General features: G+C 37.5%; 6 protein-coding genes and 7 non-coding genes across 13 annotated transcripts; 7 read left to right on the top strand and 6 right to left on the bottom strand.

The window, feature by feature from the left end:
- Nucleotides 1–802: 802 nt before the first annotated feature.
- Nucleotides 803–3236, top strand: LOC108559765 (jerky protein homolog-like). Its single transcript, XM_017917115.1, has one exon. The coding sequence runs from the start codon at nt 1283–1285 to the stop codon at nt 2987–2989; it is 1707 nt and encodes a 568-aa protein (XP_017772604.1). The 5' UTR covers nt 803–1282; the 3' UTR covers nt 2990–3236.
- A 187-nt stretch (nt 3237–3423) lies between these two features.
- Trnag-ucc lies at nt 3424–3495 on the top strand. Its single transcript has one exon. It is a non-coding gene; the product is annotated as a tRNA-Gly (tRNA).
- Nucleotides 3496–3731: 236 nt separating this feature from the next.
- On the top strand, nt 3732–3803 carry Trnag-ucc. The gene has a single exon. It is a non-coding gene; the product is annotated as a tRNA-Gly (tRNA).
- A 1930-nt stretch (nt 3804–5733) lies between these two features.
- On the bottom strand, nt 5734–5806 carry Trnak-uuu. The gene has a single exon. It is a non-coding gene; the product is annotated as a tRNA-Lys (tRNA).
- Nucleotides 5807–5953: 147 nt separating this feature from the next.
- On the top strand, nt 5954–6026 carry Trnak-uuu. Its single transcript has one exon. It is a non-coding gene; the product is annotated as a tRNA-Lys (tRNA).
- Nucleotides 6027–8240: 2214 nt separating this feature from the next.
- On the bottom strand, nt 8241–8312 carry Trnag-ucc. The gene has a single exon. It is a non-coding gene; the product is annotated as a tRNA-Gly (tRNA).
- Nucleotides 8313–8475: 163 nt separating this feature from the next.
- On the top strand, nt 8476–8548 carry Trnak-cuu. Its single transcript has one exon. It is a non-coding gene; the product is annotated as a tRNA-Lys (tRNA).
- A 2538-nt stretch (nt 8549–11086) lies between these two features.
- On the bottom strand, nt 11087–11159 carry Trnak-uuu. Its single transcript has one exon. It is a non-coding gene; the product is annotated as a tRNA-Lys (tRNA).
- A 522-nt stretch (nt 11160–11681) lies between these two features.
- Nucleotides 11682–13153, bottom strand: LOC108559775 (nuclear transcription factor Y subunit B-1). The gene is made up of 6 exons (XM_017917125.1): nt 13029–13153; nt 12761–12861; nt 12554–12702; nt 12305–12502; nt 12190–12253; nt 11682–12046 (listed from the first exon to the last, which is right to left on the bottom strand). The coding sequence occupies exons 2-6, from the start codon at nt 12843–12845 to the stop codon at nt 11946–11948; spliced, it is 597 nt and encodes a 198-aa protein (XP_017772614.1). The 5' UTR covers nt 12846–12861; nt 13029–13153; the 3' UTR covers nt 11682–11945.
- A 370-nt stretch (nt 13154–13523) lies between these two features.
- On the top strand, nt 13524–14674 carry LOC108559810 (RPII140-upstream gene protein). The gene is made up of 5 exons (XM_017917173.1): nt 13524–13794; nt 13860–14025; nt 14079–14167; nt 14222–14355; nt 14410–14674. Exons 1-5 carry the CDS (start codon nt 13688–13690, stop codon nt 14643–14645), a joined length of 732 nt encoding a protein of 243 aa, XP_017772662.1. The 5' UTR covers nt 13524–13687; the 3' UTR covers nt 14646–14674.
- Nucleotides 14675–14688: 14 nt separating this feature from the next.
- Nucleotides 14689–16717, bottom strand: LOC108559792 (glucoside xylosyltransferase 2). The gene is made up of 7 exons (XM_017917149.1): nt 16181–16717; nt 15978–16125; nt 15742–15873; nt 15502–15694; nt 15300–15449; nt 15071–15243; nt 14689–15019 (listed from the first exon to the last, which is right to left on the bottom strand). The coding sequence occupies exons 1-7, from the start codon at nt 16339–16341 to the stop codon at nt 14867–14869; spliced, it is 1110 nt and encodes a 369-aa protein (XP_017772638.1). The 5' UTR covers nt 16342–16717; the 3' UTR covers nt 14689–14866.
- A 90-nt stretch (nt 16718–16807) lies between these two features.
- On the bottom strand, nt 16808–18974 carry LOC108559800 (twinfilin). The gene is made up of 8 exons (XM_017917162.1): nt 18864–18974; nt 18726–18803; nt 18555–18666; nt 18331–18493; nt 18022–18259; nt 17817–17960; nt 17641–17759; nt 16808–17578 (listed from the first exon to the last, which is right to left on the bottom strand). Exons 1-8 carry the CDS (start codon nt 18886–18888, stop codon nt 17429–17431), a joined length of 1029 nt encoding a protein of 342 aa, XP_017772651.1. The 5' UTR covers nt 18889–18974; the 3' UTR covers nt 16808–17428.
- A 65-nt stretch (nt 18975–19039) lies between these two features.
- On the top strand, nt 19040–23708 carry LOC108559785 (zinc finger protein 184-like). The gene is made up of 10 exons (XM_017917137.1): nt 19040–19203; nt 20398–20952; nt 21024–21299; nt 21398–21641; nt 21733–21945; nt 22013–22321; nt 22385–22737; nt 22851–23022; nt 23077–23321; nt 23383–23708. The coding sequence occupies exons 2-10, from the start codon at nt 20401–20403 to the stop codon at nt 23512–23514; spliced, it is 2496 nt and encodes an 831-aa protein (XP_017772626.1). The 5' UTR covers nt 19040–19203; nt 20398–20400; the 3' UTR covers nt 23515–23708.
- Nucleotides 23709–27847: the final 4139 nt, after the last annotated feature.

The following is a 27847-nucleotide window of genomic DNA, read 5'->3' as shown; positions in this document are numbered from 1 at the left end:
ACGAAAAACAGAAATCGATTAAACGCCGAAGACTGTATATTCAAATTGCTCTTACATCAAAAAGTCCCAATTTTTAAGTAATTATATCAAACATGAGGCAACATCGTTTTTCCAAAACCTGAAGGGGGAAAGTTTTCAATTAATTTTTGTTCGTTCCAATTTAAGAATTTTATTTTGTTTCTCTATTACATACTTACTATTTTCATGTAACTTTTTTTTTATAAATATGTAAATGTAAATTAATTCAATAAATAGTATTTATTTAAAATTTACATTGATTGTTTTCTTTTAAGAATGGAGGGGGGGTAATATAGACTTACGCAATAATATTTTGGGGTAATGATTAAAAAAAGTTCCCCGACCGCTGACTTAGAGAGAGATAAGTAAGTCAATTTTTGTAATTTCGATTGATTGTCACATTTGACAAGTGTTTTGCGGTAAGATACTTTATATCTTAGTCATTAATTAACTTTACGTAACAATTGTTAGTGTAACAAGAAAAGTTAACAGCAAGTTTAGTGTAACACAAATATGGATACATGAAAAAAATGGCTCATATAGTCAATATTACAGCTGAATACGGTCCTGAAATTTGTATATAATACTTATAATGCAGCGGTTTCCAAACTTTATGCTACTACGCCTCCCCAAAAACAATTTTTTTTTCCGCGCCTCCCCGAAATTTTTTTTTTCCGCGCCTCCCTTACCTTTTATTGTTATAATAGATTAAATAATATAGACACGTTTTATTTATTTGAAGATATTATAGTATCAAAATTAATTTATTAAAAATTTTTGGCGCCTCCCCTGGCAAGAGTCCGCGCCTCACAGTTTGGAAACCGCTGTTATAATGGATCATTTTATAGAATGTGGGCGTTTAAGTCCACTGTCTTCAGCAATTGTTCAATTATATGTTTTGACAGCTTATGTTGTCATGATAATGGTAGTTAAGAAAATATGAGATGACGACATGTTTGGGGTAGGTCGGGCTGTGCGACGCTGCGGCGAGGCGGTACGAGAAGGGATGTGAATGAAGGGCGAAGGGTGATGGGAAAGGAGAGCGAGAGAGAGTATCGTTGTAAATTTCTGTACCCGCACTCCGGCACACGATCGGCTGTAGTTCGCATGCATTTCAGGAATTATCGATCGGAATCGCGCATACACACATCTGCACACAAAAAACGCGAATCTCGTCGTTTGCCGCCGTCCTCTTCCTTCACCGTTTATCGCGGAGCGAAGAAATAACATCCGTAGCCTCAGATGGACGAAGAAACGTGTCGAAATGGATACGCGCATCCCGGCAGCACGTTGTGATTCGTTCCGTGTGTTCGTCGTCCTTCCCGTGTCTCGTCCTGCTGTGCTGCTGCAACAACAACAGCAGCAGCAAGCCCTTTCGAGCGACGGTGGCGACGGCTGTGTTCCACCTGAAGCACCAAAAGAGAAACGGAAGATTCTAACAGCTGCAGCAACATCATCAACATCATCATCGACGAATTACGTGAGAAATGGACGGATAGTGAGGCACGCTTACACAGCCGAGGAGAAGACAGACGCTGTAGCGAGGGTTCTAGCAGGAGCGACGATACCGTCGGTGGCGAAGGACACGCGCATCCCTGCGAGCACTATACGAGGATGGATGAAGAACTCGTGCAAGTTTGTGCAGCTGGGAGACACGTGGACGTGCATGGGCGATCCGGTGGACATCTGCATGCACAAGTGGTTCCTGCAGAGGTGCGGACTCGGTTTGTCCATCAGCAATATGGATCTGCGGGAGCAGGCGCAACGCTTCAGATACGCTCTCAACGATAAAGGACCTGACATCAATTGCGGATGGGTGACCAGATGGAAGATGAAGAATTCGGTTCGCGATTGCGGAGACGCCCTCGTCATCGAGATGGGCGATGATCAGTGCTGCGAGTTTGTTTGGGCCTTAGACCAATACACCGATGAGCAGATCTACAACTGCAACGAGACGATCCTCTACTACAAACTCTTGCCAAGCAACGATCAAGATCTACAGACTATAGTAAAGACACAATCGATGAACGAATCCAAGGTAACATTGCTCTTCTGCGTCAACAAATCGGGCAACCATAAGCTGAAGCCACTCTGCATCGGAAATACTTCGACATCCCAGAACGATGAACACATGATTTATAAAAGAAACGTCAATAGTTGGATCGACCGGGACATATTCTCCTCTTGGTTCAAACAGTTCTTCGTACCAGCAGTCAGGGACCACCTCACCTCCAACAATCTTCAACCCAAAGCCCTTCTCATCCTCGACAACTGTTCGGCTCATCAAACCGTCCTCGCATCCGAAGACGGTCTCATCCAAACGAAATTCTTCATCAAATCCCTTCCATCCACCTACCAACCAATCGAACAAGGTTTAATGCAAACAGTGAAAAAGAACTACCGAACGGAACTGCTCCAATCTCTAATCGATTCCGATCTACCCTCAACCAACTTCTTGGACCATTTCAACTACCGGAATTTCGCTTCGCTCTTAATCCACGTTTGGGAGAAGATCTCTCGAGATCAAATCGTCGCATGCTGGGATAACTGCTTCCTCTTCAATTTCAAAGGACAATTCGCGGAGCAACCAAAGCTCACCGCACCTCTGAACATCAACATCGACCATCTACGAACCAAGCTCAAACAACCAGAGCTCACGCAAGAAATTCTTGAGACTTGGAGCGTCATCGAGAAGGACGCGTTGAAATGCCAATCGTTGACGGATCAGGAAATCATCGAGAGCATCGTCGAGGAGCAAAATGAACCGCCGGAGAAGAGGATGAAGACGACCGTGGCCGAGAACAGACCTATAATCTGTCCGAACGTTCGACCCGTCGATTGGCGCAAACGTCCAGACAGCGCAATCCAATCCTACTACGAGCGTATAGTCGATGACCTCGAATTGGACTTGAACCATAACGATGATGATGATGAAGAAGAAGTCGATGACTTTCTAAAAGAAAATAATTAAAATCGCACCATCCTAATTTTGTCAACATTTCATCAAAAAAAAAATATTTACTACTTATTAGTAAACATGTCATTTCAAAGTCTAAGATAATTTTAATTATTCGACGTTTTACAATTATCATATCAAACCTTAAATCAAGACAATTAATGTAATGTAAAAAAAAATGTAAAGAAAAAATAGTTAATGCAATGTATATAATCGTATGTTAAAAGTTATCTATTATCTAATAAACTAATTTTTCTATTTACATATTAATATACATTTTACCCATCCATACTTTAAATGACGTTTCATCTGTCAAGTAATCATAGTTTAGTTAATGATGGCCACCAAGATGGCAACACTTTATGACAGTTTGACAACTTGTTTAATAAATGATATTGCTAATTAATTAGTTATTAACAATGGAAAATTTGCAATAAACATTTGTACGGGCGTTGGTGGTGTAATGGTCAGCATAGTTGCCTTCCAAGCAGTTGATCCGAGTTCGATTCTCGGCCATCGCACACTATCTCTTTTGATTCTAACAACAATTATAAAAAAAAAATATATAAAAAACAATAAGTGACAACTTCGCATCATCTTGAGCAAGTGATAAGTTTGTGAGTTTAAATGATAAATAAATATTTAAAAAGCGATATTCGGATTGGAAAGAGTAAAATTATGAATATTTTTTTTTTAATTAATTGTTAATTATAAACAAATTAGAAAATTTGCAATAACCTCAAAGAGATTTACTAGGGCGTTGGTGGTGTAATGGTCAGCATAGTTGCCTTCCAAGCAGTTGATCCGAGTTCGATTCTCGGCCATCGCACATACTCTTTTGTTTCTATTGAGTTAACGCCAAATCTTATAATCTTAATTATGTAATAACGTGTAAATACTATAAACTGTGAAGTAATGCGTCATTTTTGAACGTGAAGTACAGGCTAAAACGATGACACAACAGAAATAACCGAGGGAGTTATTGTCGTGTCCGAAGGATGGAATTCTGGAAAACAGTGGAATATCTTGTTCTGGTATTGTCGTTGTAGAGTCTCAGTTATAGGAATTAAATAATTGAATTGGTTTAAAACAAGTTTATTATAATAATTGGGGTTATTTCCAAGACAATGTAGATACTTTAGAACAGCGGTCGGGGAACTTTTTTTAACCATTACCCCAAAAAAAATTGCGTAAGTCGATATTACCCCCCCCATTCTGAATTCATAAAACAATCAATGTAAATTTTAAATAAACATTATTTATTGAATTAATTTGCATTTACATATTTATAAAAAAAAAAGTTACATGAAAATAGTAAGAAATAGTAATAGAAAAACAAAATAAAATTCTTAAATTGGAACAAACAAAAATTAATTGAAAACTTTCCCCCTTCAGGTTTTGGAAACATGGTGTTGCTTCATGTTTGATATAATTACTTTAAAATTGGGACTTTTTGATGTAAGAGCAATTTGAATATACAGTCTTTGGCGTTTAATCGATTTCTGTTTTTCGTTTTTATTTTCATTAGAGTGGAAAAGCCTTGTTCACAAAGGTAGGTTGTTGCAAATGTCAGCAATTTTTTTACCAAAAAGACGACAGATTTGCTTTGGTCTCAAATTAAATACGTGCTTCAGTATTGGATCGAAGTTCAAGAATTGCCTCTGCCAAACCTGGAGGTTCTTCTGGTATGTTAGTAATTTCACATTAGAAAAATTTCCCTATTACCCAAAAAAAAATCATTTTTACCCCATTTTGGGTAATTTACCCCGGTTCCCCGACCGCTGGTCTATGGTAATACCACCGTGGATAATTAACCCATATGGTGACATAGAAAAAAACTAATGTCATAATACAAGAGGAACTGACTGAACTAAGTACAAACGAAGAACTTAAGGTTCAGTTTAAAAACGGATATCAGCAATTCTGGCTGCAAAACAACATACCCGTTCCATTACTTATCCCGTATTATGGAATATAACGAGGAAATTTTTTCATTTCCTTTCCATCGTCATACCTAGTGGAAAGGGGGTTCAGCGCTGTTACCAATCTCCTAACGAAAAAAAGAAACAGACTATACATCATTAGCCCAGAATATTTTAGATTAAACGCCAAATGTTGATAATTTTTATTATTAAAGCATCAGGTTCATCCTTCTCACTAAAAACATTTACTTATTGCTTAGTTTATTTTATGTTACGTATATTTTATATAACAGATACAAAATTCTATTTTGAGTAGTTTTAATTTAATTTAAATTCAATTAATAAATGTATAAAACTTAACATGTGTTTTTACTTTAAGTTTTTAACACTAAACTTCACTACAGTTAAAAATTTACAAAAAAAAATCAATATCAGGTAAGTATTCCAAAACCGAAAAACATGGCAAAGGGTCTACGACACAAAAAAAGTTTGGGAACCTCTGATCTACATTGTCTTGGAAAGGGAACCAAAGAGTACCAATAATTATAATAAACTAGTTTAAAAAACAAATTGAACTATTTAATTCCTACAACTGAGACTCCACAACGACAACACAAGACAATATTCTATTGTGTCCAGAATTCCATCTCTGGGACACGACAATAGTTTCTGAGAAAATCACCAAAATCTGCTTTTAATTTTCTATTACTTCATTTTTTTAATACCAATTACAGCCAAACGACTGAATCCATTACAAAAATCAAATACATTTAAAGTCAACCAGTAAATAAATACTTATAAAATTATATAATATTCAATGATTTCATGTAAAAGAGACGCCCGAGCAGGGACTTGAACCCTGGACCCTTGGATTAAAAGTCCAATGCTCTACCGACTGAGCTACCCGGGCTCATGTTACGACACCAAAAAAATGCACAATTTCAATGTCAGCGATTACGTAAATTGATGAAAACAACCTTGAAATTATTTAAAATGTGATAAAGAGATTATCGCGCGTGGGAAAATTGTTCAAATTTGAATCCGTTTTTTATCATCAGCCCGGGTAGCTCAGTCGGTAGAGCATTGGACTTTTAATCCAAGGGTCCAGGGTTCAAGTCCCTGCTCGGGCGAACACACTTTTGCTTAATAATACCACAATCTATAAATTATCAAATTATTATTTATCGTAATGTCTGAATATGTAAATGCATCAAAATCATTGCGGTGAGCGCTAAGTTTTGGATCATTACAAGCAGATCAAGTGAGAGATTTGTGAGCATTATTTATGAGGGTGAAAGTGTCGTGTGGGGCATCGTTAGTATACAATGTAAATAAGGTGTAATTCCGTTTGGGAAGCGAGCGAGGATCGCCAGGAATTTGTCAATACATCCTTTCTGTTTGTCGGCGGTGGAGGAGGAGGAAGAGGATGAAGAGAAGTGTAGTGGTAAATGGGAGGTGTAGTGTCGTACTCGTGCGGTCGCATAAATATGTAGAGTGCAGTTTAATTACAGTTTCACAGTTTACGTAAGTCATCCGCACGTATTTTCCGCGCTCACTCTGAAAACTTTGTACAGAGCTGCTGTTGTAGTGTTGTGTTGGATGCATCACACAAAAACCCGAACTCCTCCGCAGGGACCAAAAGAAGGAAACGAATGTAGAACAAAAATTATGCTAACATTGTGAAAAAAAAAAAGAGTAGAAGAAGCAAACTTTTCCTCGCCTAATTAAGCCGTAAATTAGCCAATTATTTGTTGAGCGCAGCAATTCCGTATTCCGGCGTCGAATTTGCGACCTCCTTTTTAACGTCGACAAATTGCGAGTAAACCAAAAACCCTACTAACCCCTTTTAATTGCCAATTAAATAATGCAAACACGCATTCTCTTCCGCTCCATTCCTTCTTTTTCTTTTATTTGTAACCAATTCTTTCAGTTTCTCACAAAATTATTCGTTTCATCTTTACATATTTACAAAACTTATCACCTTCGTCGATCCATTCTTATAACATTTGCTATATGATTCGATTCGGTTTTTCCGATTTATCCGCAATAAAATTACATACGTCGAGAGGAGAAAACGAGGATGGGGGATGGTTGAATGAGATCCGAAAAGGCAAACTGGAATCGGGAATATAAACATAAATCGTTATTCCGTGTTTTTCGCTCGGAAAATAGGAAGTGAAGAAGGGAACAAGGAAAATAAAAATAAATAGAAAAGGAGCAAACTCAAACTTTCGGCTAGAGCAGATCGGAGGACCTGCAAATCCTCGGAAACCTGTTGTTTATGTTTTATGCATTCGCTGCTGAAATATTTACAGGAGACGATAAATTCGCGTCGTTTTTTCGTTCACTATTCAGTTGAAAAATCTGAAAGCTTATTATAATAACACAGTAAATACTACAATTCTGAGCAATAAGCAATAGTGTTATCTTCATTTCGTGTTGAATTATGTAATTAATATAAATGNNNNGCAATAAGCAATAGTATTATCTTCACTTCGTGTTGAATTATGTAATTAATATAAATGTGAAGATGCTCCATTTCAGCAATGACATTTTTGACAGTTCATAGAAGACGGATAACAAAAATCAGTGGGTCTATTGAAAAGGTTAAAGTTTCAGCTTTAATTTGAGTATAAGATGATGGAAATAAGACGCTCGGTTCTTTATTCGGTTGGAAAATCTGAAAGCTTATTGTAATAACACAGTAAATACTACAATTCTGAGCAATAACCAATAGTGTTATCTTCACTTCGTGTTGAATTATGTAATTAGTATAAATGTGAAGATGCTCCATTTCAGCAATGAAACTTTTGACAGTTCATAGCAGACGGATAACAAAAATCAGTGGGTCTATTGAAAAGGTGAAAGTTTCAGCTTTAATTTGAGTATAAGATGATGGAAATAAGACGCTCGGTTCTTTATTCAGTTGGAAAATCTGAAAGCTTATTGTAATAACACAGTAAATACTACAATTCTGAGCAATAAGCAATAGTATTATCTTCACTTCGTGTTGAATTATCTAACGTGTTTATCCCGAAATTAATAAAAAAAAAACGTGAAGACGCTCCATTTCAGCAATGACACTTTTGACAGTTCATAGCAGACAGATAACAGAAATCAGTGGGCTTATTGAGAAGGTGAAAGTTTCAGCTTTAATTTGAGTATAAGATGATGGAAATAGCACGCTCGGTTCTCGAGTAAATCACGATAAGCTGAAGACATTCGAAAATCGTTGTTTCTGGGTTACGTAATCAACATTGCGTTACGTTACGTAACTTTCGAGATTATTAATGAAAAAAAAACAACTAAATTTCTATTATCCAATCGCAGTGGTAAAAGTGTTATGCGATGGCCGGGAATCGAACCCGGATCAACTGCTTGGAAGGCAACTATGCTGACCATTACACCACCATCGCACTTAAGAATTTTCATCAAATACTGAATAAGTAAACCTCGTTCTTAGTGTTTCTCTAGTAGTAAAAATGTAATTAATACTATTAAAATTAATTACAAATAAGTTTAATACAATTTCTAATTGAACGGAAAATTCTGGATGGTATAGATTTCCAAGTTTCCATGGCCCGGCTAGCTCAGTCGGTAGAGCATGAGACTCTTAATCTCAGGGTCGTGGGTTCGAGCCCCACGTTGGGCGAATTTTTTTGATTTTTGGATCACCACATGCGAAAATTTCTCTGTGAACTGGCTCCATCGACCCCTCAAAGTATCGAAGATCACAGCTAAAACACTTGAAGAAAACAAAACAAAATTGTATACGTTCTCGAGGGAGAATAAAAAGAAACATGTCTTTGTCATGTAGAACCTCCCAGAGGACTGGTCAGCGGAAGAAGTTGAAGTGGATCTGAAAGAGAGGTACAAGATCAACCCTAAAAAGGTCTCGAAGATGAGGACCACACCAGAATTCTTCGTGTTCCTGGAGAACACTATCACCCTCAAGGATCTGCAAAAGAAAGTCCGGCACATAAACCTCGCAATGTCGAAAGTACATCACCAAAATAAAAACTTCTCTGCAGACAACGATTCGTGGAAAAACGTCTACGACCGGAACAGGCTGGCATACAAAGAATGCAGACAGAGTTTCGTGGAGAAACCTCATCCAAAAGTCAACATATGGGATCTAAGGAATAAATCTCGAGTTGAAGTACAAACAGACCTCAATATTGAGACAAGTGCCGAATTCAAGGGAACGTTACAAAAATAAGGACTTTGAAAGTGAATTAAGTCACTTATATGGCAGAAGATAAGCGGATCTGAAGGGTACAAGAAGGCCGTCAAAAAAATGCAGGAATTATGTGACAAACTCGTTGCAGCCAAAACCATAGAAGAACAAGCAGACTTATGTCTCATAAATCATAAAACTATTGCACTTTTAGCCCAAAAAAGGGCCGTAAACCCTTCCCTCGTCATTTGACAATGGAATGTGGACTCTGTACATAAACTCCCATACCATAACCTCTCTCTCTCTTCCACATGTAAATACTATCGCCATCACCCTCTCACATCCAACACCATAACTCCTGTCTTACATAAACAATTGATAAGGCCCTAGAGGTCTAATATATTTTTTAAAGCAGTTTAGATAAAATAAAGGGATTTCCCCCGCAAATTTTCCCTCCAATATAGAAATAGTTGTATACAACAACCATAGTTTAAAATCTTAATCTTAAGTATCCTAAACACTTCAAATATAAATAATTGCTTCTGCAATTATCTCCATAACATTGTTAAAAGTGTAAGAAATATAAACCGATGCAAACCCAAAACAACTATGTTGAGAAATTTGTAATAAGATAAATGTTTGTGCCCTTGAGTCAATAATTATGTTATATAAATAAAATAATTTTTTGAATTTTGAATTGAATTCTTCAAGTCCCTGCTCGAGCGGTAAAACTTTTGTTAAACTCTACGTAACAGCATTATAATAATTGCAGAAAGTACTGCTAACCAACGAAATTGAAAAGTAAGAGATAAATCCTGGTACTAATAAAATTGTTTTAAGATACGTTTACGAACGTAAAAACGAATTTGTAGAATTTTTTTTGAAAAGTTAAGCAACACTTGTGCTGGATTTTATTTGAATGAGAAAAGGATATGTTCTTGTTTTCATTGATGTTAAAGATGTTATATAAATAAAGTTATTTTTTGAATTTTGAATTGAATTGCTCAAATCCCTGCTCGAGCGGTAAAAGTTTTGTTAAACCCTATATAACAGCATTATAATAATTGCAGAAAGTACTGCTAACCAACGAAATTGAAAAGTAGGGATAAATCCTGGTACTAATAATCAAATAAAATTGTTTTAAAAAAACGTATTTAAAAGGGATTTTATTTGAATGAGAAAAGGATATATTCTTGTTTTCATTGATGTTAAAGATGTTATATAAATAAAGTTATTTTTTGAATTTTGAATTGAATTGCTCAAATCCCTGCTCGAGCGGTAAAAGTTTTGTTAAACCCTATGTAACAGCATTATAATAATTGCAGAAAGTACTGCTAACCAAGGGATAAATCCTAGTACTAATAATCAAATAAAAATGTTTTAAGATACGTTTACGAACGTAAAAAGGAATTTGTAGATTTTTTTTTTTGAAAAGTTAAGCAACACTTGTGGCGGATTTTATTTGAATGGGAAAAGGATACATTCTTGTTTTCATTGATGTTAAAGTACGTGGAAATATCTAAGATTTTTGTTGTGTTTCTTGTTTCAAATACGTAATTTATATGATTCAAATTTAAAATTGACTTACCAGTTGCGTGATTGCAGTCGATCAGTGAAGAAGCGACGAAAAAGACGAAGACAAAAACGCGTAGCATCATCTGATTCAAAGAGAAAAGAAGTTTTGTTAACAAAATTGTGCTCTTCGGTTGTCGGATTTGAATTCGGATTGGAGCTCTGACAGAGAGCGCCGTTCGAATGCGACGCCGGACGTCGCGCGAACAGCAGGCGTCGCGACGCGCATGTCAAACCCAAACTTTTTTCCCTCTCCCCAAAAAAAAAAAAAAACTAAACAAAATAAACGAAAACTATTATTTTATAAATAACGCAATTGCAACTCCAACTTTATATCCCATTCGACTGGGTCGTAGCGAAACGCGTGAATTATTCAATGGTAATTGAAACATTTAAACGTCTGCGAAATACCGTTTTTTTTCTAAGAAAGAAAAAGAGGATCGCCCGAGCAGGGACTTGAACCCTGGACCCTTGGATTAAAAGTCCAATGCTCTACCGACTGAGCTACCCGGGCTCTATATAAAAACCCTTGAAATTCGCTCCACCAATCAATGAGCTCCATTCGCGAATTAATTGGAAGTTAATTTATTTGACATTAATCAAGTTCGATTGGTTCGAAAGTTTTTGAACTTTGCTTCCAGTTTCGCTAATTTACTTACATTCGTTGCGCCGTGTTTTCTCTGTGTACTTTCAATTCACTCCCGAACGCTGCTTTTCTCTTGTCCTTTTCACTGGTTGAAAGTTGTTCGAAGATAATTAAACTTAAATTAAAACGAAAATTAATTAAGAAAACGTTTGCTCAAAACATCGTTCCCATGCTTACACAGCTGATGCGAGCTTTGTTTATACTCCAGGAGACATCTAGTATCAAGTCTTTGAACTACTAGCAGATTTCTTTGTTTTTTCTCCAATCCTACTTGATATTTACTTATGAACTTTGAGAATTTTCTCGCAAACTGGACATTATTGTTGTTGTTGATGATAGAAGAGGATCGCTTCTATAATCTCCATTCGAGTCGAAGGATATGCAAAGAAATGTTTTCCATTTATTATTGATTCAACACGGTACGAGAATAAAATGTAACATTTACAAACATTATTATTGCTGTGAATTCCAAGAAAACTGGAGGTGAAAATTCGAAACCGTCCGAAGAAGAAGAAGCGACGGACGTGTGGTAAATCTCTCTTGAATAAAAACTATGTATATATATATAAATAAAATAAAATATTTTTTTTCTCCCATCAGTACAAAAATAAACAAAATCGAATGAGTTGTTTGTTTCGCTTCTTCTAGCAGATTTTAGGCAAGTTGGAATTGATGCAAGTTGTCTTGATATGTGTAGATGACCGTTTCCGGTGTTCCATTCTCCGTGGTCATTATACTTCCGGACATCGTTGGATCTGAAATATGGACCAATCGTTAGACAGTAAACATCGACGCGATTGGTGGATTTGAAAGCGCGTTTTAAATTGGCGCTTTCCAATTGGCGCATTTGATTTCATAACATAAACTCATGATTATAGGCAAAACTTGATACACTTACTGAAAGGTTCTTCAGTGTCATCGAACAATTCGTTTGGATGCAGATTCCTATCGCTTTTTGCAGCCTAAAACAAAATCGATTATAACATTTCTCGTGTTAAGAAGTTAATATTTACATCTCGGTATTTTTGCAGATATATCTTAAGAGGGTCTACGTAATTATCAAAGCCTAACTGTCCCATTGCGTACAAAATATCTTCGCCGTTGATGGTTTTCCGCTTTTCCGTGTGACACCGGTCGGTCGCTTCGCTTGTGATGAAACTGATAAACTCGGAAACGCACTCTTGCACGCATTCCCTCGCATCTTTAGCGATCTACAAAAGCATAGTTAATTACTAGATGAAGAGAAAATCAGCCGAAATCACCTTGCCCGTGTCTGGGATCGCCCTCTTCATGATCTTAGCTACATTTGCAATCGGCAGAAACCTGTCCTGCTCCCTCAGAGGCACTCCCAACTTCTCACCATCGTGATTAGAATCGTCCGTGTTCTCTGCAGTCAATTGATCGACATCATCTAAAAGAAAACAACAATTTGAATCATTCCATAAAGTAGAGAATCTAATAAGATTCACCTTCCATATCATCCGGATGCACCAAGAAGCTCTGCTCGGCTAGGTATGCATGACTTATATCATCGACCATTTCCGCTTTCTCCATCCTGAACTGCTGTTTCCTGAATATAAACAATATGAAAAAACAAAACACACATGAATAAACAATTGAGAAAGCTAAAGTGACATTGCAGGCCAAGTATGATACACAAATATTTTTTTTTTAATACAGAAATCTACACGCAAATTGTACTTGATTACAGGTAATTAGAGTTTAAGGTAAACTTACGGCTGTATTTCGTATAATTAAAGCGCTCGAAATCTAAACGAATAACAATATTTCAACCACTGATTGGCTAAAACAATTTATTGACATCTCTTCGTTCCCAGAATGACCAACGCTCATCAAACTAAAATCCCTATACAACTACAAATGAACTACTCTAATTATAGTTCAAAACGTAAACTATATATAAAACAATCTAATAGGATATTTTTTCAAATTATTTCTACAATTTCTCTAAAACGAATTTTATAGAATTAAAACAAAACTGTAAAACTTTTTCTATAGTTTATAATTACAACCGTTGATTTAATCATATAATATATAAATTGATAACTGATAATAGAATTTATATCAAAAGTATTATAGTTTTCAAGTTATGGTAGAAAAAATTAAAAATCTTATTAGATCAGTGTTTTCAAAAATTTCAGTCATTAGAACTACTTGACGTGATTCAAACGAACTACCGCGATTTATTATTATTCCTCTACAAGAATTTAATAATAAACACAATAATATCAAAATAAACGTTTTATAAACAATTAAAACGTATTCCCAACGTTGTTTAACATGTAATTAACGTGTTAATCAATTACATAAGTTAACCTTAAAATCGTCAGTTTTGTCAAGTGTTCTATTGAAATAGCTTAAGTGAATAAACCAGAATGTTCAATAATCCCTTTAAGAACTTTGATAAGCCTGTACAGGGCACTGTGATCAAAAGCACAGAAGAAACAGGATGGGATAGGGTCGTCACCATGTTCACACCAAAGTATTTATGTCATAAATAAAATTAAAATTACCTTAACTGAGTGTGTTTCTCTTTGAAATTTCTAGTGAATTCGGTGAGCTGAGTCCACAGTTGAACACAGTGCTGCAAGTCGGATGCATGAGCATTTTCTCTGGTGCTCTGTACGGTGGAGTTTTGCACAGCAAGAGCGCCTATCTGGAATTCTTTAAATACAATCAAGCGACAGTTTTCAAAGATCACATTGAAGCAAAAGTAAAATTAACTTACCTATAATCGTGTAATTTCATTGATGGTTGATGTTTCAGAAACGTCTGCAGGATAAGGTGACTTTAGGGTTTGGAAAGGGGGCTTTCAGATGGGCCTGGCGTTTGAGTTTATTCACAACTAGTTATGTGTAAGTTATTCCTAATTGTTAAGTGATTTTTAATTAATTTAGCATTTTTTTTAGAGGGATTTCTTCTGCTGTTGCAGTGTATAGGGATAAGACTGGTATAATGGAGCATTTCGTGGCGGGAATTTGCACGGGATTGATGTACAAGTTTAATATGGGACCTAGGGGATGGTTGGTGGGAGGAGCTTTAGGTTGGTTATCAAATGAAGTCATTTGATTGGTTTAAACTAATGTTTGTTGGTTAGGTATGGTGCTTGGAGGCGTGGCCGGTGGATCAACTCTTGCAATATTAAAGTTAACCGGAATGACGATAGATGATGTCCGCGAAAGGAATTCGGTTTTTGGAAAGAAACGCGTGGAGAAGTTTAACGAAGGCGTTAAAGATTACATGCAGAGGGAGAACTTGGATATAGTTAACGAATACAATAAACGCATGGAGGTGGAGAAGGTGAAAAACATCGAGAAACTCGACGATAAGTAACCGAAATAAATCCGTTGATTAGTCTTGTTTGAAATGCGTTTTCTTTTTAATACTGTTTTTTTTTTGTTGTTGTTTAGTTTAAATTAAATTACTTTAACGTAAAATTTCCTATCCTCCCTGCACAATAATATCAGTGTAAAAAGTGTATATATATAGATTCGTATGTATAAAGAGAAAGAGACAAAAATAATTTGTTCTTGCCTAAGTTTTCGTTGAGTCAATTATCTAGCGTTGTCCTCTTTGATATCGATGTACCTCCTGAGATTCTTCAGATAAATTCCTATGATGTGGCCGCAGCTCGTCTCCGTCGTCAGATCCAAGTAGTTCTCCAGAGGCTCGTAAAAGTCCTGGTAGATGTCTCCTCCCAATTGAAACTAATTGACAAATTTAAGTTTGAAATTTAAACTGTAGCAAGAAAAACTTACTTCTTCGAACGCTCTGTATATGGCGGTGAATACCGGTTGCTTCTCCAAATGGAAGAATCCTCTGGAGCCGTGGATAACAGCAACACCGGCGCGTTCTGCGCTTTTGCAGACGCTCATGTACATGCAGTGATCTGGACGGAAGTTGTAGCGGCAAGGATAAATGTAAAGTTTATCTGCAGAAAAGAAGCGTTATTGAATGCGTTTGCAATTGGATTTTACGTAAACAAACCCGGATGAAAGTGGAAGATTATGTTGATGATGTCTTGATCGCCCCAAGTAATCTTCAGTTTGTACCGCTTGTATATGGGAATCACGTAGTTCACCCATTGGAATTCCCTCATCCTTGTCAGATTCATCAGCATAACTCCGGAATTCACACCTGAAATTATCCATTAATAGTTTAGATGTTCAAGTTTGGTTATCGAGGTTACCCAAAGGGCCGTAATACGGATGTCTCGCAAATCTGTTGTACCATCCGACGTTTGGATCTTCGTGTTCCGGTGCTAACGCCGCCATCTGACTAGAGTTCATGTTGTTGAAATGCTCCCAAACGTCCTCGACGGGAGTCAGGAATAGGGTGTCCGTGTCCATGTACAAAATCGAGTCGATATCATCCAAAACAGACTTCGAAGAGTTAACATAACTAAATCATTTAGGCTATTGTCACTTACAGGCAAGAACAATCTTTGAGCTGCACACGGTTTGAACAGTTTCCTCCACTCCTGTGCATTGTCTTTAGGAAACGTTAGCGGCATCACACGGAAAGTGAACGCGTTGTTAGTAAATTCCTGCCATTCGCTCAACTGCAAAAAAAAAAAGATAAAACGAATCAATTTGTCTATGACTTTGACAAATGTAATCATGACAATTCAGAAATATAATAGTAGGCTTAGGAAAAATCTCTTACTTTTTCCTGGAAGTTCTCGATGAGATTATCCTCAGTGACCACGATGAACCTCAAATGTACCTGGCTGAGCATTATAGCGGATTTGATCATAGTCAGGGTCTCGTGCAGCCTGTCCCCGCACGCGACCACAGCCACCGTAACAATGTGACTGCAAAACAAATGTTAGGATCGACAATCAAAACTGAATTCAATTGTTCTCTCACCTGTTAACAAGTTTTTTCTTGGTGGGAAGAAGCACAGGTCTCCCAGTTCCAATCTGAACGGACTCATTGCTCTCGAAATTGAAGACGCTCCAGTACAGGTAAAAGATAGTGATTAAAACTGTTAGGATGATGCAGAGCCGAGTGTAGGAGAACAATCTCATCTTGTCAACATTTTTGTTGTTTTGAAAACAAATAGGGGGCTGTGACCATCAGCTGATCGATCAAAGCCACCGCCAACCAACGAGAGTTGTCAGAAAAATTTGAATATATTAAATCATTAACGGATACGTAATTAACTCAATTACCGTTAATTACGTTATACTTTTTTTAGCATTAACATTTCATTGTATGCAAAGCGTATGTTAATTTGTAACGATTAGAATATAAATCGATGTTGGTTAGGTTCGTTCTGTAATCGAGAGATGTCGCGCTGAAAAGAAATTAGCGTTAATTCGCACTTTACTCGACACTTTAATACTCGCTTTAAGGATAAGTAAGTTTCATAAAGAGAGCATTAAATTGGAGTATTTCTGATTTAGTGTTCTCTTTATAATCAATTCCGTTTTTTCATAAAGCAACTATTGGAGTCGTTACGGGTTTCCAAATTAGTTCAAATCAAAGAGTAAATTAGATTTTTTGTTCGTATATAATTTTGGTCCCTGCGCTTCAAAAACGCAGTCTGAAAGCCGTTTCCATCCATCAATACAAATGTTAATAGATTATTTCATTTTAATGAATAGTTACATCATCTACGATTTAAAAAAAAAAAACATCATATGTTCGCATCTCTTCGTACTTCAAAACGTTACGATCTTATCGTTAATAATGATATATAAAATTTACGTTTCAACAATAAATAATGCCGCTCGCATAGAAGATACACTTAATATATAATAAATATAAAAAATAGTGCAGTAAATTACGGATGTAAATATTAATATGTATCAGATTAAAACATATAGTTAATAGTAGATTTAGGTATGCGAAAGTCCGCATATTACCGGTAATTTTGAGCACGGGAAATTGCGTCCCTGGCGACAAGAAACCAAACATTCAATCGTCTCTTACTATAAATTAATAGTGATTCCGCGTTTTTCGTTTAACTTTGGAAGATTGCGATTCGCGTGGAAATAACCAAAAAAAAAGAAAATTATTAATAAAAAAAAAACTGAGGGAACTAAACGAAAAGGAGAGAGAGAGAGAGAGAACGATAATGGTGGTAATTAGGAATTGTGGTAAAAAGGCAAGTTACTGATCGGCCGTCTTCGTGAGTCTCTTCGGGCCTCGACTGGGTGGACCCTTTGGCTTCGAGAACTTCGGCTTCTGGAGGTTCTTGATTGGGTGCAGCTCTTCGTACAAATACTGTTCCGATAGTTCTGTTGGATCATCAATTTCCAACTGAAAACAAAGACAACAAATGTTATTTTTTTTTTCAAAGACTAATTATTATATAATATTACCTTTTTAGCAATGTTTACGCCCCAGCTGATGATCGTGTCCGTCAAAGGTCCTTTACAACTGGAGTATAACATGCGTTCTTTGATTGAGCAATTGTAACCGGGCATGGAGTAAATGAAAACTGCAAAGAAAATGGTCAATTTAAAGAAAATCTTTAGCTGCTGATTGATTACTTTACCAATGCTTTCAAGGAAATCTCGTTCGTGAGTGTGCTTGAAGTTGAATAAGTGGTAGCGAGCGCTTTCGCTGGGAACCTTCGAGATCATCTCGTCCAGTTTTAAGTTCTCGGCCGTGACCAAATGCACCTTCTCCTCGCTAATATCTACGAAATCAATCGGTCAGTTCACCTCTTCCAGAAACGCTGATATTATGTGATTCTTCACCTATTTTAAGTTGAAGATAATCGTATACACCTAAAGACATCTGCTTGATGGCGTTCTTGGCTTCGTCGGAAATGGGAAACAGCACTCCGCCGAGCGTTTGATGCTTTGTATCTATATGGACGTCCGTGTTAATCTCCGACTTCTTAATCTCCAGTAATTCTTCCTCTCTGGACGTAAGAGGTGCTGGAGCTCCGCCAGTTTGTAAGTGCTTCATGTAACCATTGAAAGTTACATCAGACTGTAACGAAATTTAAAGTTAATATAATCTAATTAGATTCAATAAATATTGTTACAAAAATTAACAATTACCAAAACAGTGCCATGAATCTCATCCTTGATTAAAGAAGTGCCGAACTCCTGTTTCAGTGTGGCCTTTGTGGATGCATACAGCATTTTCTGCCGGATGGGGGCGGTGTCTGGGCACCAGCTGATCAAGATCCAGTCATGACCCATGGAGTTTTTACTATCCAACCTACAAAATAACTAAATAAACATCAAGAATATTCGCAAAGAAATTAAACAGATGTTCAGACCTGTACAAAATGTAGCACGGATTGTTTTCCTCAATAACAGGTGTGAGGAACCTGTCAAAATCCTTGTCCCAGCTTCCATCCAGAGGTTTGCAGTTGCCCAGCGACAGTTGCTCTGCAAATTAAAACAAAATTAATAACCATGGCAAAGTTCATTGGGATGCGTATAATTACCATTGTCTATGATCACTTTGAGAAGCCTTATTTTACCATTCCTGCATTTGGAAAAGTAAGTCTTCAGCTCATCATTTGCTGTTAAGAAAATTTGGGTTAATAAACGTTTCTAATTCGATTCGATGGGTTTTTACGTGCCTTGTATTCCGGTTTGATGAGACATGATTTGTTTACGTTTTTAATTGCAGCAGTCCTGCGAGACGGAACCGCACCTAATTTGGTGATATTCCTGCTGGCCGCTTGGGGGATTTCTCGTCTACGTCCTTGACTGTTGGCAGCGCCGCAGGATTGGGATTGGGGGGGGGGATTTCCCTACAGGAGAGAGGTGCAAGGATAACGACAGCAGCAGGACGTTTCGATTTTTTCCGCGTCGTGCAATATCCCCCTTCGGCAATGCATTTATCCTGCAACCATCCTCATCGACGATGAACGATTCCAGCAGCTGGAAACCCATCAGGATCGACGTCTCATTCATAACGTAAGAAGAACAGCATGTCTGGTTGCTACAATAAAAATTCTACTTGAAACTCTTTAGCAACCAAATAAAAAAAAAACGTACATAGATACCATCCCTCACGCTGTTTTAGATTTGCAACCCAATAAAGCTTGTATCCTAGCAACATCATCCTTTAGATATTCCCAAATCCACGTTGTTATTGATATTGTTGTTAGCCTTGAAATAAAGTATACATAGTTTAAACTAAAATAATCAAAAGTAATGTACATTTTATTCGCTTATCATGCCGAAAAAGCATCCAATTACTTACTAAATTTTTAGTTTCTGCATCTGCATCGATTTATTGCTCGTTTAAATGGTCTTACAACGCAATAGTTTCAATTGTTTATAAGCCGCACGCATTTGTTTAACCGACAATTAAACTTATAGGCAACCAAAGTTGCGCGCCTGTATATAAACCGCAACCGAATATACACAGTGTTTCCTTTTATTCTTTTTTCATTTCCGGGCACATTTTATGGAATAATCAATAGGTTTTTTTTATGATTAGCAATAAAAGAGTGCCGGCAATACGTGGAGGCGAATCAATCGCGGTTTTATTCATGCATTTCTCTTTGGAATTTGGACAAAAGAAAAAGTTTGATAAAAAAAAATTAGTTTTCCATAGCTAAGAAAATGAAATATTTAAATTAAAGTATTAAAGAATCAAACTATTTAAATCTCCTAGGTAACACTTTGCTAAAGAATCCCGTTCTTAAGGATTATAACATTCTTCGTCTCCTTGGTAACGATTATTAATTAATTATATAACATTGAGCAAAGAGTAATTGTTGAATTGCTTAGAAATCCGTATTTAATGTAGTTACATTTTCGCTTTAAGTAATTATTATTATTAAGATATTGGGAAAAAGGAATATTGATGAAAATTGTAGAGTTAAATGTTTGCTTTTTGGCCTTCTTGTTTTTAGGCTTTGAAATGATGTATCGAGAGGTATGAAGACAGGCTACAAATATTGATAGAATGATGATTATGAAAGAGAGCTATGGGATTAAGACCGCGATTGAAGAGCTGCGAAGAAATGAAGAATCGATGGAAGGAAATAGATGTGTAGTGCGAGGATTGTACTGATGTTGTTGTTTTTTATGTGTGTTTTGTGTGTTGTTCTTGTTGTTGCTGGAGGTACTCGTGTGGTGTGATATGGTTTTCTCTTTCAGTTAATGATGAATGAGGTATCGTCGATGACGTTCTCGTGCGAAGAGCAGCCTCGAGCGATGCTGGACAGGCTGTATGATCAGAAGCAGAAGAGCAGTTTCTGCGATCTGACGCTCTTCGTTAACAACAAAGTGGTGAAGGCGCATCGCAACGTTCTCGCATGCGGCTCACCTTACTTCGACTCCATACTGAAGCATCACAAAGTCGCCAGGGAACATCTTACAGTCAGCTGCACGGACGTGGAGATCTTCAACACGCTGATCAACTACATGTACACGGGACGCGTGACCGTGGAGCATGCGAACGTCGAGGAACTTCTTCGTCTCGCCGATCATTTCTTGATGACCAAAGTGGTGGAATACTGCATCGAGTTTCTGGGCACGAAACTGAGCATCGAGAACTGCCTCTTCACCTTCTACCTGACGCAACGGTTCAAGCTCAAGCAGTTAGGAAATCTGGTCGAGAATTGGATCGTGACGCACCTGAACGAGGTGTGCGACGGTCAGGAGGTGCTCGGTCTGCACGTGCTCGAGCTGCAGGAGTTCCTGAAAAACAAAGTATGATGAGCAACAAAAGCTTATACACTCACAACAACAAAACGCACCCACCAACAATGTATTGATTTCAGATGTTTGTGGTGAGCCTTTACAAGCTCCTGCAGATCTTGACGGATTGGGTCGGCAAGCACATCCAGGATCGCGAAAAGGAGCTGACGAAGCTGCTGCGCGAGGTCAGCTGGACGAACGTCGATCACAACGATATTTACAAGCACGTCGAGCACTGCGAACTCTACACCAAGAGCGAGCTGAGTCTCTACTATTTCCTGCATACGCTCATGCAGAACAACCTGCTGATGTCCAACTACCAGGCCAAATACGATATGCTCCATGCCAAATACGAACAAGTAAGTAAGTAAAAGACAAAAAGCGAAAAAGTGATCACTCGGAAAACAAATTGAAAAGCGAACACTTGGCTGAACTTGCCGTTTTTTCTGTGCTCTAGATGTTGAAGCCGGAAGACAAGGGAGAGGGCGAGAAAGGCGAAGCAGGTAAAGCTTCTTCGGGCAACGAAAAGGAACCGCATGCTAGTATTATCGTGAAGGCAAGGAACAGGAACAGGAAGGAGCACTTTCTGAAGAAGCTGATGGCCGGTTTGAAGCCTAGTCTGAAAGGGGCAGCTCTGAGGGCGCTCGCCAAGAAGAACAAGAAGATCAGCCTGTCCGATTACCTAACAGATAACATCGACGGTAATTCAATTGCTAACGCAGCTTGCTTCTCTTCTAGGTGATCCATGGGGTAATTGAAACGTTCACAAAAAACAAACTTTTCTTCTTGCAGACTCGGATACCGATGAAAAAGTCGGCATCAAGTGTCCGATCTGCTTCACGAACATCAACGACAGCCTCCTCTTGGAGCAGCACCTCGCCCTCAGCCACTCCAAGGATGTCACGTACAAGTGTGGAATCTGCAATTTCGTGTGCCAGTACCACGGGGATTACCTCAACCACATGAAAGTGCATTTCACTGGGCCACCATTCAAATGTGATTATTGTAAGACCGATATCTGCAACAAAAAAAATAAATTCGCATTAACTAATTAATTCGTTCAATTGATGAGGTGATACAACGACTGACCAAATAGCTAAGCTAATTGCGCACCGCGCCAAGCATCTGGAGGATTCCGTGTATCAGTGCAATTTCTGTTCGTTCAAGTGTCGCGTCAAGCAGAACTACCTCTCTCACCTGAAGATCCACACGCCGGAGAAGACGTTCAAGTGCGATCAGTGCACCAAGTCGTTCCGATACAAGCACAACCTGGAGACGCACATGCTGACCCATTCGAGCGAGAAGAACTTGTCGTGCGAGACGTGCGGCTTCCACACTAAATTCCTCAGCCACATGATCGCGCACAAGAGGATACACGCCGGTATAATTAATTATTCCTCCACAAAAAAATAAATCACTACAGAAGAACGTTTTTTTTTTCTAGGTGATATCTACCGGTGTTCGTATCCTCATTGCAAGTACTCCACGTCGAAGAAGAATCAATTGGCGAGTCACGCGAAGAGCCACAATGGCTTGAGGCCGCACTCGTGCGGCGTCTGCGGCCGCGGCTTCATGGAGAAGAGTCATCTGGTGAGACACGAAAGGATACATCTCGAGGAGAAACCGTTCAAGTGCTCCAATTGCGATTACGCCAGTTCGAGGAGGGACAAGCTGAAGGAGCACTTCACCAGACACCACGGGGAGAACGCCAGCGCTAAGGTTCCGTACAAGGCGAGACCGATGAGGAATTCGGGAAGTGGAAGTGGATCGGGAAGCAGCAGATCTTCGAAGCAACAGGTACAATCTTACTCATTACTTACTTGGCAAATACGTTCATGTGGTGGCGTTAAAGACACACTTGATTTCGTTGTTTTAGTGTGTAAGTTATTAAGTTTGTTGTTGATTACCAGGCAGCGCCGGAGTCTTCGTCGTCATCGAACAACGCGAACGCCAACAACTCCAACATAAATTTCCCGGCGAACAACGGTAGCGCAGCGACGGCTTCCACAGTGACTCAGCCCATAGGTTCCGAGATCCAGGATCTGATCATGCACCATCAGAACCATTCGACTACGGCTGGCAGTAAGACGTCTTCAATCGGCTGGAAAGCAGATATTTTCATTTAAAACTTTGCAGCTGGAAATCTGGCCACCCTGAACTCTAATTACCATCACTTCGGAGATCCGTCCGACTTCCATCATCACAGCCACAACATCCAGCACCAGATCCTCGGTCACAACCAGCGTCCCGGTCAGCATCACAACAACGTGGTCAACCATCACATGTTGGCGGCGAGATCGAACCACTCTTCGGCGACGTCGACGGCAGCGGCCGTTGCGGCTGCGATGATGTTGGATCCGAGATTCCATCACAACTCCACCGTACGCCCAACATCACATTACACTTACTAATCGCTCTCTCAACGATGATGATCTCTTCTAGGTGCCGTATCATCCTACCACGACGCCCGTTTCGATGGCCATGGCCGCGGTGCAATCCTCCCAGCAGATCCAAGGATCCGCACAGCACACGGACTACCCGACGACGCTGCAGAACTGCATGACCCTTTTCTAGGTCTTCTCATCTACTTCAAACACACATGAAAAAAAAGAAAAACCTAAGAAGCTTTAAATTCAAGTTATTATACTTCAGAAACTGCAACAAACAGACGGAGAACGTCCTTCGCATATTAAAGACGATTGTAAGGAACCTTAGATAATCGAAAGGAAACTGTTATTACACTTAAAAGATGAATGAAAACACAGTTTTTAATAAAAAAAAAACATAATGAATGAATGTATGAATAAATAAATATTATATATGATATTATTATTGAATCCATTAAGCAGACGTTAATAGCGAAATTGTAATTGACTCTTTTTTATATTATATGGACATTATTAATACTGAAACTATTAATAAATAAATAAAGAAAATGACGTTATAGACGATTGTTGATTCAGGACATTCTTTTTTATGTTTACTTGATATTGGTAATAAATATATTTCAATCATAACATTTTTCTTTCTATTAAATTAATTTTTTTTAGAAGTATGAAAAATTAGTTGAAAAAAAAAAAAAGAATTAATTAAGTTTCCACCAAACAATGAATCTAACGTAAACTGAGGTATTACTGTATATTATATGAATTAATCGAAGGTGATAGTTTGGTTGCCTATAATGAACAAAGGATATTTTCTTAAATTACCTAATTTGTGCGTAATTTAGTACATATAACTAAAATCATTTAGAAATTCATTGATTAATATTGCATTAAGCCACATTTGTTGAATAACTTGCACAAGTACTTGCAAAATATGCAACAAGTACCTTTTACAATTCATTAATTCTTTATATATTTGAAGATTCATCACCACTTTAGTATCAAAAATGTAATTAAACGTTAATCAAATTAAATTTAATTGAAGAAATTAAGTGACTGTTAATTAAAGAAATTCATTGATTAATATTGCATTAAGCCACATTTGTTGAATAACTTGTACAAGTACTTGCAAAATATGCAACAAGTACCTTTTACAATTCATTAATTCTTTATATATTTGAAGATTCATCAGCACTTTAGTATCAAAAAAGTTAATTAAACGTTAATCAAATTAAATTGAATTGAAGGAATTAAGTGACTGTTAATTAAAGAAATTCATTGATTAATATTGCATTAAGCCCCATTTGTTGAATAACTTGTACAAGTACTTGCAAAATATGCAACAAGTACCTTTTACAATTCATTAAATCTTTATATATATTTCAAGATTCATCAGCACTTTAGTATCAAAAATGTAATTAAACGTTAATCAAATTAAATTTAATTGAAGGAATTAAGTGACTGTTAATTAAAGAACCGTTGGCTTCAATTAAAAAAAAAATCAATAAAACGATGATCTCATAATATATCTTCGAGAGATGAAAATGATTACTACATTCCTTAACATAGCACAACTTTAAAAGTAAACTTACATTTAAAATCACTAACTAATAGTTACAGTTTCGAAATTGCGCTACGGTTTTATCATATTTCTTCCCTACGCTGTGACATAATAAGCTAAAGGTGTTAAGTAAATTGTTATTCATCTCCTACACTAAAACTTCTTCATATATTTTTGTAATAAACATAACAGCAAATCACAGCAGTTTATGAAACAACTTCGCATAAGTAGATGACATAACAAGGTAAATTGATATTTATATTTTAGTCTCAAACTTCTTCAGATATAACAACTTCTGCAAAATGATAATAGTTTGTGATCGTGCGTTTTATAACTTTTAGTTTTAATTTGAAAACGGGATAATTGGCGAATCCCATTGTCGCCTCCTCCGCCCGTTGATGATGTCGGTCGGGATGTAAACCGTAATCTCCTGGGTTCGAAGGGTCGAATATATCCCCATCGTACAACGAGTGCGACGGAGATGTGCCCTCACCGAACAAACACACATCCACAATGCATCCGGAGGATAAACGAGTTAGAGGAGCCGGGTTAGTTACCAGATCAAACGCACACGATCCGGGGGAAGAATTCGTTTTGGGAATCCTTCACCCTTGAAACTTCGCTGGAATTGTGATTAATGTACACCCTTCAACTACCTTTGAAAAGAAAACTTTTAAATTACCTACTAATAGCGTTTAAATCAAACCCCCGGGAATAAAATTTCAAAGAACGTTGGGTTGCAGCAAAAAAAAATAAAAATTTGGTGACCAACGTGGGACACCCACAAATTAAGGCATAACAAGTTAAATTAATGCACCGATTCAGAGGACTTGATTAAAACGTTAAAGGGTTTAACATTAGGTTTGTAAATTAGGAAATCCATCACAGGTGGATGTAGAAGGTGCACGGAATAGCGATAGGGTTTTGCGACGAGGAAATTGGAAATGGAAATCGAATGGGAAAATTGAATTATGCTCCGCACAAAAGCAAATATCGTTAAATAACGCGCGATTTCCAATTTCAATTTAAAATTATTGCGGATCAACGGTAACAACAACAGCAACAACAAAAACAACGGCGATAGCGACGATTTCCGTGCGTTTGGAATCGTTTTCATTATTCCGAAAGCAATTTATATAATTACAGATTTTTTTTTCAATTCCTCTCTCTCAATTCCATTTATTTACCTTTGCATAAACCGAATGAAATTCTGCGCAACAGTTACAATGTATGCAAGCAAACTAATTGCAGAATATTTAATTAAGTATTACAATTTAATTGGTATTTCATGTAGTTTTATATTTATATACAAAATATAATTGAATTAGTTCGAAAACTCATACTCTTATCTAAGCTAATAAACTTGCAAATTGATGATGTAACTATAGGAAATGCATTAAATCTTATTGGTATCATAATATACTTTGAGTTATTAAAGTTGTGAAATGTTATTGATGCTGACTGTAATAATGTATGTAATTCAGCATTGTTAGTGGGTATGTTCGGAGAGGAAAGTTCAAAATCCGGAATCCCCATTAATCTTCGGCTGCGGAGAGCGACTGTTGACTCGAGGACGCGAATTTATTTCCTGTTAATGAGGTCCGAACACGCGATCTCCGCAGGACTTTCGTCCCACTCCACAAACAGATGGTTCTAAAAGCGGGGAATCCGAGAAGAGCAAATACAAAAAGGGAAGAGCGTGCGAGCGAAAGAAGTGTTGGAGGTGGGGTTGGGTGTCGATGGTTCCCAGTATTTTGGGGATCGATCGAGCTGACCTCAGAGAGAGAATCTGGGGCCGGTGCAGCGCGGCGTGGAAGTGGAGGAGACGCGGGACCACCTGCACTCCAAGAAGTCCTTCTCCGCGCGAAAGGAGAAACGTTTTGAAGAGGCGCGCGCGTTGATGAAGGAAGCGAGGAGAATGAGTGCGAGAAAGCGAGTGAGTGTGTGAATGAATGAGAGAGCGCAGGACGACCCTTCCTCGATGGTTAGGCTTCCACCTCTCCGAAGGAGATGGCCCTTTTATACCCGTACAAAACCTCGAGCATTAACGCGATTAATACATCCATAAGCAATCCGTCTTATCTAAGGCGCGCGCGGCGAAATCGAGTCAGCTTTAATGGAAGACTAAGTACGGATCTGGAGGTGTTTAGACTGCACTGGTTGTCTTCAGTCGACGAATTATTCAAAGCTGATTATGGAAATTGCTCCTTCCGCAACGCACACACACACACACATCGTTGCACCGATTTTATCCTGTATTAGGCTAATTCGGCTGCATCCAAATGACTGCATTCCAGAAGAAACCATCATCATCGTCGCATTCTCAGCTACCCTTAATCACTACGCGAATTACAGCCATAATTATAAAACCACAATAATATATTTATACTTGCTAAATTCTCCAAACATTCAGCTTTCATATGCATCTTTTGGATCCATTCTATCTATTATAGTTTTCGAGAAAATCAATAAAATGTGAAGACATTACTTTTTCGAACGTTAATTAACTAGCTTTCAAATGCATCAATTCTATTTATTATACTTTATGAGAAAATCAATAAAATGTGAGAACACTCCTTTTTTTCGAGCGATAATTTTTTATTACCTCATTTATCTATAATAGTTTCTGAGAAAATCAATAAAATGTGCGAGTTTTCGAACTTTATTTTTAAATTTTTTTTCAAATTTTTGGATACATTATATCTATTACAGTTTTTGAGAAAATCAATAAAATGTGAAAACACTTCATTTAACTATTCATTTTTCAAATTTGAACTCGAATTACAGCCAAATTGGATAAAAACCACAGTAATATATGATATATTGCTAGATTTCCCAAACATTCAACTTTCATATGCATCTATTAGATTCATTTATAATTATAGTTTTCGAGAAAATCAATGAAATGTGAAAACACTGCTTTTTCGAGCATTTTTTTCAACTTTGAACTACGAATTACAGC

Source organism: Nicrophorus vespilloides, unplaced genomic scaffold (genome assembly GCF_001412225.1).
Source record: "Nicrophorus vespilloides isolate i.1.1-1 unplaced genomic scaffold, Nicve_v1.0, whole genome shotgun sequence".
NCBI lineage: Eukaryota > Metazoa > Arthropoda > Insecta > Coleoptera > Silphidae > Nicrophorus > Nicrophorus vespilloides.
Note: the sequence above shows the minus strand (reverse complement) of the source record. Positions and strands in the feature narration are given on the sequence as shown.

Bases quoted from the DNA above. Each gene is read 5' to 3' on its own strand.
- LOC108559765 (XM_017917115.1), top strand. From the start codon at position 1,283: ATGGATACGCGCATCCCGGCAGCACGTTGTGATTCGTTCCGTGTGTTC.
- LOC108559785 (XM_017917137.1), top strand. From the start codon at position 20,401: ATGATGAATGAGGTATCGTCGATGACGTTCTCGTGCGAAGAGCAGCCT. The intron at 22,322-22,384 runs GTATAATTAATT...TTTTTTTTCTAG, and splicing joins GCACAAGAGGATACACGCCG to GTGATATCTACCGGTGTTCG. The intron at 22,738-22,850 runs GTACAATCTTAC...GTTGATTACCAG, and splicing joins GCAGATCTTCGAAGCAACAG to GCAGCGCCGGAGTCTTCGTC.
- LOC108559792 (XM_017917149.1), bottom strand. From the start codon at position 16,341: ATGAGATTGTTCTCCTACACTCGGCTCTGCATCATCCTAACAGTTTTA. The intron at 16,126-16,180 runs GTGAGAGAACAA...TTTGTTTTGCAG, and splicing joins AAGAAAAAACTTGTTAACAG to TCACATTGTTACGGTGGCTG. The intron at 15,244-15,299 runs GTTTGTTTACGT...TCTTTTCTGCAG, and splicing joins AATCTTCCACTTTCATCCGG to ATAAACTTTACATTTATCCT.
- LOC108559775 (XM_017917125.1), bottom strand. From the start codon at position 12,845: ATGGAGAAAGCGGAAATGGTCGATGATATAAGTCATGCATACCTAGCC. The intron at 12,254-12,304 runs GTAAATATTAAC...ATTTTGTTTTAG, and splicing joins ATCTGCAAAAATACCGAGAT to GCTGCAAAAAGCGATAGGAA. The intron at 12,047-12,189 runs GTAAGTGTATCA...TCCATATTTCAG, and splicing joins TGACACTGAAGAACCTTTCA to ATCCAACGATGTCCGGAAGT.
- LOC108559810 (XM_017917173.1), top strand. From the start codon at position 13,688: ATGTTCAATAATCCCTTTAAGAACTTTGATAAGCCTGTACAGGGCACT. The intron at 14,168-14,221 runs GTAAGTTATTCC...CATTTTTTTTAG, and splicing joins TTATTCACAACTAGTTATGT to AGGGATTTCTTCTGCTGTTG. The intron at 14,356-14,409 runs GTTGGTTATCAA...TTTGTTGGTTAG, and splicing joins GTTGGTGGGAGGAGCTTTAG to GTATGGTGCTTGGAGGCGTG.
- LOC108559800 (XM_017917162.1), bottom strand. From the start codon at position 18,888: ATGTCTCATCAAACCGGAATACAAG. The intron at 18,260-18,330 runs GTAATTGTTAAT...ATTTCGTTACAG, and splicing joins AGATTCATGGCACTGTTTTG to TCTGATGTAACTTTCAATGG. The intron at 17,961-18,021 runs GTGAAGAATCAC...TTGATTTCGTAG, and splicing joins TTATCTTCAACTTAAAATAG to ATATTAGCGAGGAGAAGGTG.